Consider the following 9,737-nt stretch of genomic DNA (forward strand, 5'->3'; position numbering starts at 1 on the left):
GTAAACCAAATCATATTCCTTGTTTTGAGAACTTGGCAAGGCGTTGTGGTGGTGTTGGTGTTGGTGGTTGGCAGAGCAGCTCCTGTGCTGTGTCTCTCTGCTCCTCTCACCTGCAGGATGAGACCTGGCCAAGCAGCAGCAGGTGCCTAGCCCCACGTGTCAATAAAGCTGCAATGACGCAGGGTTGCCAGATGAGACTGTGGATTTTCCCAGAAAAAGCAAAGAAAAATGCTAAATACCCGACTGGAAGCACTTAATCTCGCACAATTTCTATGCCCATGAATCTACAGAAAAACCCGCCTAAGTGCCCTATTTACTCGCAGACGGTCATCCTAAGCAGCCCAATTGGGTGGGAAACTGCCCCATCTGGCAACACTAGCGCTGAGGTGCGCAGCCATAGCTCTTTACCGTCCAGACACAGCGGCCACAGTGCTGCTGTATACAAAACCAATGAGGCTCATTCGTACTGAAGCCCAGTCAAATCCACTGTCACCCAATTTACAGCGTAATCCACTTGGATTACACACCCTCCCTTATCCTCCCACTTGGGGCTTTGGCAGGCATCAAGATGGGAGGGGGTAAAAAACGAGTGAGGGAGGGGGGGGGAGAGAAGGAGATGAAAGGAGAGGAGGGAGGGAGGGGGCAAATGATCGAGTTGAGGGAGGGTGGGACTTCATAAGGGTAGGAGGAAGCTGATTGGACAGGAGGGAGTTTGGTGCCTTCTAAGAAGATTATTACTGATTCCACTCATCCAATCAGCGAAGTAACCTCCCCACCCCACGCTGGTTTTCAGATGGGCCTGGAACATCTAGTTAGGGCACTGATAGAACTCTTTGGAATAATCAGATGTAGTCATGCCAACTGGCCTGGCACTGTGGCCAAGGGGACAAACATCTGGGAATTACCTCTTACAGAAGAACACACATGGATGGGATGCACTTTACATCAATATGCTCTATATTGTAGTGGAGAGATAGGACAGACAGTAAATACAATACTTAGCATTTGTACAATACTGTTTATTAAGTGATGCAGCAGGCTATTTAACACCTGTTACACCACATTTCACCACAACCTCATTGGATGCATGGATGCAAATAATAATAATAATAATAATAATAATAATAATAATAGATATAAGAATAATAATTTGTATTATACCCAAGGATTCTTTACAGTACATAATGTTAAAATGGGCAACATGTTCAAACAGTAGTCAGATAAGTAGTAAAAACACATTTTGATAGCCCAGAGAGTCATGATAGAGAAAAAAAAATGTTGTTTGCTTGCTGCCCTTGTCAAAACTGACAAGTACTGCCATCTGCTGGCCAAACAGCAGAAGTTACAGGAAGTCTAAAACTGTTTTTACAACAGGGGACACTGAACTGCGCTTGAAGAGAATTGTAAGATCACGATTGTTTTAATGTCATCATACTTCTCTCTACATCAATCATCACTGGGTTATGGAAAGTTAGGGTTTTATTTTTGTTCTTGCAAATCTACGAAAAAAATTCTCACCAATAAATGGCTTTTTGTTTTGCAATGTCCTTAGCCTATGTCTTGAAGTTGACACCAATGTATTGGGAAACAGCCAATCAAATCTGAGCTCTCCAGATAGTCTGGGTAAAGATAATACAAAGTATTTATTTGACGATATACTGTACTACTTGTACTTATACTACTTACGGTAGTATACTACAGTATTACTTGTTAAACTAAAGTTAAGGCTTCTGTAGTTTTACATAGTAATGACTCAAAACGCATCAAAAATCCACAATAGCCTATGTGGTTTTATTGAACAATCATATAAGGAACCTTATTCATTCAGTTCAAAATAAACATATTAAACATGTATACAAAAGGTGCATAAAAATCATCTTATTGAACAAAACGTAGTGTGATTCAGTTGCAAATGTCACAATGTTTAAACCCCCCACAGTAGGAATAAACCGCTTGTCATATTTCCGTATTGATTCAGTACCCAACCGTCATTAGAGTTGAGTGGGAAACAGACTATAAAATAGCAGTATTCGTACAAACTGGAAAATAGCAGCCAGAACACTTGAAAGACAGGGTTGAGAATAGAGGACCTGTGAAATGGTTGGAATTTTCTGCTGCTTATTACGAAGAAAATATTGCATAGTAACATCTTTTATACTTGTATTTGAATTAGCTGGTGAATGGTCCGGCGAGAGTTTTAATAATTACAGTTACCACAATCAGTTTGTGGTCTCATGGCTTTTTAAGAAATTAAAGAAAGATCATACATAGTACGGATATGCACTGTAACAAACATTTTAAGTTTACATTGTATTGTTTCATTTATTGTAAAAGTGTACAAAGAAAGTTACAAAATCGATTACTGTGGCAATGTATTTGATCGCATCATAAATATCTTCTGGTAGACCTGCTAGAACATTTTTAAATTTAAAATAGATTAGTCAGGTGTTCAGTATGAATGCCGATTTTGTTGGCAACAGGTACAGTTAGTACAGAACTTGAGAAAAAGTAAAAAAACGTTGTTGGTCCTGGTTGGTTAAAAAGCATAATAAGCATACATATAAGAAAATGATTCTATAGTAATGTTTTCACAGTATGAAGGATGCTCTGTTGATACAGTATTTTGCTGGCCTTGCATTGCTAGGAATGTTTAAGTATATTCCAAGTGGGTGTCGGGCCCTGGCACTGATGATGGTCTGAAGGACCGAAAACTTTTTGCACAGCACTGGGTAGCACTTCCTCTTTTCTTTTCCTCACGCATTAAAATTCTTGAATTTTCCATTGGCATCAGTGGTGTGCAAGTTCCCTCTTACTGGACTACGAATGTTTCAGAGAAATACAGCTTGATTGCATGTTTAAAAGCTATTGAGACTGGCCCTGGTGTTCCAGGAGGAGCTTTATAAGTTATGGTGCCATATGTTACTCACGGCCGTAACTTTCCTTGAACCTCTCCATGAAATAGTCCACCAAGTTAGTTACTTACGGCCGTAACTCTCCTTGAACCTGTCCATGAGGTAGTCCACAGAGTTGACAGGAGGGTACTTGTTGGAGCCATCACAGCAGGTGATCAACGCCTCATCGTCAGGATGCACAAAGAAGGCCAGGGACTGACGTGTGCCTGAATTTCCCAATGCAGGCAGGAGAACGCGATGAACCTAGCAAAAAGAAACAAATAAAAAAAAACAATAAAATTGGTCACTTTTCTCAAATGAAAGATATAAAATCCAGCTGTGAAATCCAGCAACAAGCATCATACAGTAATTACAATGACATGCAACCTCAAGACAGACAGACAGACAAATAGACAGACAGAATGACAGACAGACAAATGTATGGATTTACCATGTATTGATCCCAAGTGTGGCAGCAGCATGACATAGAATACTTTTGTCAGTGAGTAAATAAAAATAACACAATGTAAACCAATAACAATATAAACAATATACTGTACAATGTCAAAAATACTAACAATGTATATACAAGAGAGTTATGCCTTGATAGGTGGGCAGGCTGCACTTACTGCGGAGATGAAGACATCACTTGTCCAGCGCTGCATGAGATCAGCGATGTTTAGCAGCGCTGTGCCAGGGATATAGGGAGCTGAAATGTACTCTCCTGACCGCGACAACAACTAGAATAACACATAAAAAAAGATTTATAGATCTCAGAGCACCATAGCGACTGGATTTGGTTTTTCATTACAAACTGCAACTGTAAAGCACACACCGTTACACTAATCACTTTACATTTGTTAACTTTGTGAAGCACATTGAGTTGCACCTGTGTATGAAATGCGCTATATAAATAAACTTGCCTTGCCTTTATAGGGAGCTGAAATGGACTATATGCACACACCATTACACTATTCACTTCCACTTTCTTACTTACACCTACAACTCACTACTTACTAGATTACTTACTATGCAGTATGTACAATCACAACAGAGGCTACTGAGAAATGTCCTAGATGCAGTTTCAACACGTAGGGTTAGAATGTGCTGACTGTCCAAACAGACTGCTGGTCATTGGCCCAGCTGTGGCTCAAACGGCTGGGCACTAGACTGCTACGCAGCCGACCCGGGTTCGATTCTGGCCCTGGTCATTTGCCGATCCCTCCCTGTCTCTCTCTCCCCCCAATCACTTCCTGCCTGCCTGCACTGTCCTATCTCAAAAACAAATTATGGCAAAAAAAGACAGCGAGTGGTTTTCGCTTCGTTAGACTCACCTCCAGTCCCCCCTCGGGGCTCTGGAAGACCAGTGTGATGCTGCCGTAGTCAGAGTGTTCTCCACAGCGCAGCTGCCCCTCTTTAGCCTGCTCGCTCTGCACTGGAGGGTAGAATAGGGTGCGGAGCGTCGTGCCATTCTTATCAGCTGAAAGACAACACAAAAGGACAAGTTAGTCAGGCTGGGGGGTATTCCAAGAACATGGTTAAGTGGTAAACCTGTAGAAGGTAACCTACAGGAAGTGGTAAGCCTGCTAATAGATAGCCCACAGGTGTTATTTAGATTAGAAAATGAGGACTCCGGACTCTTCTATTTGATGAGTATGACTTACCACTACCTCAATGTTAACTTAACCTGTTGCACTACAGTGGTAGGTTTTTGGAATACCCTCCAGGGTATCAATACAATCATCAATCAATCTCAGGAAATAACATTCTTCTCGCCAAAGTTAAGGCAACCAAGTTCACCAGTGTTTCACATTTGTTTTTTTTCATCCAAAGCAACTTACAGTTATTTAGATACAGGGTATTTGTTACAGTCCCTGGAGCAATGTGAGGTTAGGTGCCTTGCTCAAGGGCACTTCAGCCATGGATGGAGGTGTGCTAGGGATAGGTAAGGGTGGGATTCAAACTTACAACCTTCTGATTTTAAGTCAACCTCCTTAACCACTCAACCACGATTGCCCATCAACAAGGAATATGCTTGTTATAACAAGCTATACATCATATCATACAAAAATATTTGTTGTATGTTTGGCACACAGTTCGCAGCAGCGCAAAAGGTTCATCCACTGCTCTTGTTGACGGTCCTTGTCTTTGGCAGGAATGATAGAGTGGCTTTGTGCAAACATCACTATGGCAGGTTGCCTATAACCACCAAACATCTGAAATTGATGCTTGTGAAACTCAAGGCATACATACATATGATGATAATAATAATAATACTACTACTACTGCTACTACTACTACTACTACTACTACTACTACTAATAATAATAATAATAATAATAAGGCATTGGCTACATATGCTTGTTTGTCAGCACTGAGCCGTGTCAGTGTAACTTGTTTGCTGGCTGATAATGATGTATCAACTCATTTGACCCCTCTATGGAAGACAGCGCTTTTATCTGTCCAAACAGGTCAATGTAGCACAGCTTTACGAGCTTACAGCACTCTGACGCCCTTTGGACTACGGTTAACACAGGGGCTCAATACCGCCTAAAAAGAAATGAATAATATAATTTCAGAAGATCAATAATAACATATCTAAGAATCTGTACCTTATGAAAAACTGCATATCCCACAAAGTCACACTGACCAATGTCTCCCTAAATAGGGACTTGAGATGAATATGCAGTATGACAGGATATCTGAACTCGGCTAAAAGCGTGTGCTGTATGGTTAATATACAGTATGTGCAATGGTGTGTGTTTTTCTGTAATTATGTATGTATGCTACTGGTGGTCACCTTAATTTCCCTCAGGATTAATAAATTATACTCTACTCAACTCTACTCTATTATATTGAAGTGTTGTTAATGGTGATTTTTCTTCTCCCTTCTATGTCTGGACACTCAGAGAGCTCTGTATGGCTGGACATTATAAAGAAGTGGATTACTTACTGCCAATGTGTTGGTGTTCACGGACAAACACATCAGGGTCCAGCTCTAAGCTGCGAGCCATCAGCTTGAGGACCCTGAGGGACAGCTCCTTACAGCGCGTGAAGAAGGACACCTGTCTCTCCCTGAAGCCCACAACATCCTCAGGCCACTTCTGATCACAGAAAACATTTGGGTTTTTTTTTAAAGTAAATTTACTAAAGTAATTACACTCAGATGTTTTATGTCTTTAGAATTGTAAAAGTGGATCATACTATGTCAGGTTGCAGTAGGCGGGTGTTGAACGCCTCCTTGAGATCACCAGGTCTGCTTGGATTTAAACTGCACAGCAATTGATGGAGAAGCAAAACATCAGTTATAAAAATATGAAAGGTGCACTGTGTAATATTATTACTAGTGCACCTTTAAGTAGTACTAACTGACTTCCATATACCCGAGTCCTGAGTTTTTATTTTATACCTCTCTCTCTCCAGGGAGACCCATCCATGGTTGGGATCACTGTAGGTCCCCCTGCTGAAAGGAAGTTTGCTCTCTCCTGGAAGGTCAAAGAACTCTTTTGAGATTTTCATCACCTCGCTCACCTGGAAAAAATATACACACATCTGTCACAAACAACCCAAGTCTTATCATTGACAGGTTTTCTAGGCAGATAATAGGGTAGGCCTATGTTTGGAGTGGGATATGGAGGGTTTTGCCAATCGATGGGCACACTCCAGGCAGATTTTATGTTTTGTATGACCTAATATGCCTTTATTTAGGACACAGTGAGATGGAGACAGGAAGCGATTGGGACAGAGAGACGGGGAAGGATAGGGAAATGACCCTGGCCGGACTCGAACCCGGGTCCCCGTGGGCATGCAAGCCACAGCGCACCACACTCCGGGTAGTTTATCATCCTTCGGAGTCAACGAACCACAGTAGGCTAAAATCACATCCTGCACCAATAAACAAACACATAGGCCTCCAGCACGATGATGACATTTTGGCAACTTCGAGGCACAATTTCAGTATCCACTTTTACCTCTTCTTGGGTAATTCCAGTGTTCTTCAAATAAACAAATCCGACCTCGGTGAAAGCTGTCTTCAGACTGCTACATAGTGTCTGGAGATCTTCGCCCGAAATGTTTGATTCTTCAAGGGTGTACCCCTCAAAGTTTACTATAGGTATCTTCATGATTATCGGGGTTAGCGCGCGTGCTATACTGTTCCTTCAGCTTCACGCAGCCAATACTTTCAGTTTCAACTTCGCAGGCATGCGTAATTCTACTTTGACATTCGCTTCTTCAGAATAACGCGTTAGACTACATGAATATTAATTATCTGTGCCCGTTTAGGTCACCACTTGATTTGTGTCGGTTGTTTATCCAGCTATTGCCGATCAATGTTCCAGCCAAACAAAATTTCCGACTTGGAATGTGGTCGGCAGGCATTTCTTTTTTCTTAAAGGGACAGTTTGGTCAATTTCAACATGCAGTTGTAATGCTCACACTACCCTGGACTTGTCAGTGCCTGAGATTTTTTTTTCTTCTTCTTCAGCCGTTTCCGAGATCCTGGTCATTGTAATGGGGGCAGCTCTTTGTTTACATTTCAAAAAAACATTTTTATTTATTCCCAAAAACATCCAAAAGGTTATAAAACATCAGCAGACAACTAGCAAACAGCAGTACCTTTTGGGAAAATATTTGGAGTTGGCCTATGTTTCATTTTTTAAAAATGTAAACAAACGCTGCCCCCATTAGAATTGCTCATATCTCAGAAAGGGCTGAGCCGAAAAATGTGGCATCACCAGGTACCGTCAAGTCAAGGGTAGTGTGAGCAATACAACAGCATATTGAAATTGACCAAACTGTCCCTTTAAAGGCGCAGGCCATCAGTTTGTCTGCCTGTGTTATTATGGTCAATGGCGAAACATGCATAACCCTCCTCTGGTAATGTTCATATCTTGTGAAAATATTCATATCCCTGTTCAATGTGAGACTGTTCAAAGTAAAATAAAAGTGAAGTGTGGTGTTGAAAGCCACAACAATATTAAAACTTTTTAAATCTTAAAAGTAAACTTTATTAAGAAGATTCAAAGTAAGCAACACTTCAATCAAGTATTTCATGTGTCCAAGATCCACAGTAGCCTAGTCTATAGCCAAAAACTCTGTCTTGACCCAAACAAACTAACAAAAAACCTCCTCTGGAAGCGCCTTGGAGCTCTGTTTACATTTGTGGTGGTCAAAATGCATCACACTTTGCTCATAAATAACTATAATATGTGGGTGTGTGGTTGGATGTGTACTGTTTCCCTCTTAAATCTGATACACTAACCACACCAGCTGGAGTCGTTTAGATGCTTAAAGTAAAACCTATGGAAGTACAATGCGTTAAAAGTCTGGGGTTACCATCCCAGGTCTATTTTCCCCACTTGTGTAACGGAGGCTAACTAGCACAGAGTTGGCGTGGAACGTTGGTAAACCTCCCTCCGATAGCCTCATACAGTCTCGTGCCGTTGGGCCGAGAGACTAGTCTCTTGGCCCAGCGGTATCGTACTGTCTCTCCCATTGCCGAACCGTTGTAGTTGACGAGGTCGCACGTTCGATCCCCGAGGGGGGTGAACAGGTGCAAGATGACCTCCGTCACAGTGGTGCCGTGACCCGGATGGGAGTGAGGTTTAAGGGGGAGAGTGTAACGGAGGCTAACTAGCACAGAGTTGGCATGGAACGTTGGTAAACCTCCCTCCGATAGCCTCATACAGTCTCGTGCCGTTGGGCCGAGAGACTAGTCTCTTGGCCCAGCTGTATCGTACTGTGTCTCTCATTGCCGGACCGTTGTAGTTGACGAGATCGCACATTAGTTCCCCAAGGGGGGTGAACAGGTGCAAGATGAGCTCCGTCACACTTGCACACCCCTCTCTAGCTTATTGGCAAAGAAACATAGAAACTGTGGAAAACAAGATGATGCGGTAGGACAGAACAAACTGAAAACACACTGGCCTCATCAGTGGAAAAAGAAAAACACAAATAACCAGCTGGTTTATGATGATTTATTCAACATTACTTAAGTCAGTGCAATTTATCAACGCTTAGGTGGTATTTGACGAAGATTTTAAAAATAAATAAATAACTAAAAAACACAAATAATACAATCATGCGGCTCAAAGTACTTTGGCAGTTTGAGGATCCCGCTCCATATCAAACAACCAGTAGCAAACCAAGGGAGGCGGGTCAACCATGCCGTTTTGGATTTTTTTTTGCCGTTATGCTCTTGGTCAGACCAAGTCTTGAAGAGATTTGAAAGTCAAGATAATCAGGCTAGTGCAAAGCCGCAGCATCATCCTCAGGGCCGTTTCAAGGCATTTGGAGGCCCTAGACCAGTGGTGTCAAACTCAAATAGACCAAGGGCCAAAATCTAAATCAGGAGTGAAGTTGCGGGCCAAACCCAATATTTCTTTATTTTTTTACGTTTAAATTCATGTTTAAACAGATTCCCATGTAGTTCAAATGTGCCAGCACATATTCTGTTTCAATGGTCTGGGCCAGTGTTAATTTCGTGACGAAAATTTTTCGTCATAATTATCGTTGACGATTGTTTTTCCCCTGACGACAATAAAACGATGACGAAAAAAACAGCATGCGTTTGTACGAAAAATATAACGATATTGATTTATATTTTCGTCAAAAAAATAAAAATGTGACTACAATACCACTGGAGATGAAAACCAATAGGAAGCATTTTTGTTTATGTCACTGAAACATTGGAAAATAATTGCCTGCTATTTCGCAAGTCGCGACCCTCATCTGCTCCGCGTCTCCTCCCTCCTCCCCTCCCCACACACACACGCAGCAGGCAGTGACAGGCAGCGTCGGTGCAGCAGTAGCCTACTTTTCAGTGCAATCCTGGCTGGAAAAAAT

At 41.8% G+C, this 9,737-nt stretch overlaps 1 protein-coding gene across 1 annotated transcript; it reads right to left on the reverse strand.

Moving 5' to 3' along the window:
• Positions 1-1,768: 1,768 nt before the first annotated feature.
• Positions 1,769-7,256, reverse strand: LOC134446701 (uncharacterized). The gene is made up of 7 exons (XM_063196010.1): positions 6,863-7,256; positions 6,301-6,422; positions 6,096-6,162; positions 5,845-5,995; positions 4,226-4,371; positions 3,521-3,631; positions 1,769-3,155 (listed from the first exon to the last, which is right to left on the reverse strand). The coding sequence occupies exons 1-7, from the start codon at positions 7,013-7,015 to the stop codon at positions 2,976-2,978; spliced, it is 930 nt and encodes a 309-aa protein (XP_063052080.1). The 5' UTR covers positions 7,016-7,256; the 3' UTR covers positions 1,769-2,975.
• Between the last annotated feature and the right edge of the window lie 2,481 nt (positions 7,257-9,737).

The sequence above is a fragment of the Engraulis encrasicolus genome, chromosome 4, assembly GCF_034702125.1.
Source record: "Engraulis encrasicolus isolate BLACKSEA-1 chromosome 4, IST_EnEncr_1.0, whole genome shotgun sequence".
Lineage (NCBI taxonomy): Eukaryota > Metazoa > Chordata > Actinopteri > Clupeiformes > Engraulidae > Engraulis > Engraulis encrasicolus.

Bases quoted from the DNA above. Each gene is read 5' to 3' on its own strand.
- LOC134446701 (XM_063196010.1), bottom strand. From the start codon at position 7,015: ATGAAGATACCTATAGTAAACTTTGAGGGGTACACCCTTGAAGAATCA. The intron at 6,163-6,300 runs GTATAAAATAAA...ATTGCTGTGCAG, and splicing joins GTCTCCCTGGAGAGAGAGAG to TTTAAATCCAAGCAGACCTG. The intron at 3,632-4,225 runs GTGAGTCTAACG...GTGTTATTCTAG, and splicing joins GCCCCGAGGGGGGACTGGAG to TTGTTGTCGCGGTCAGGAGA.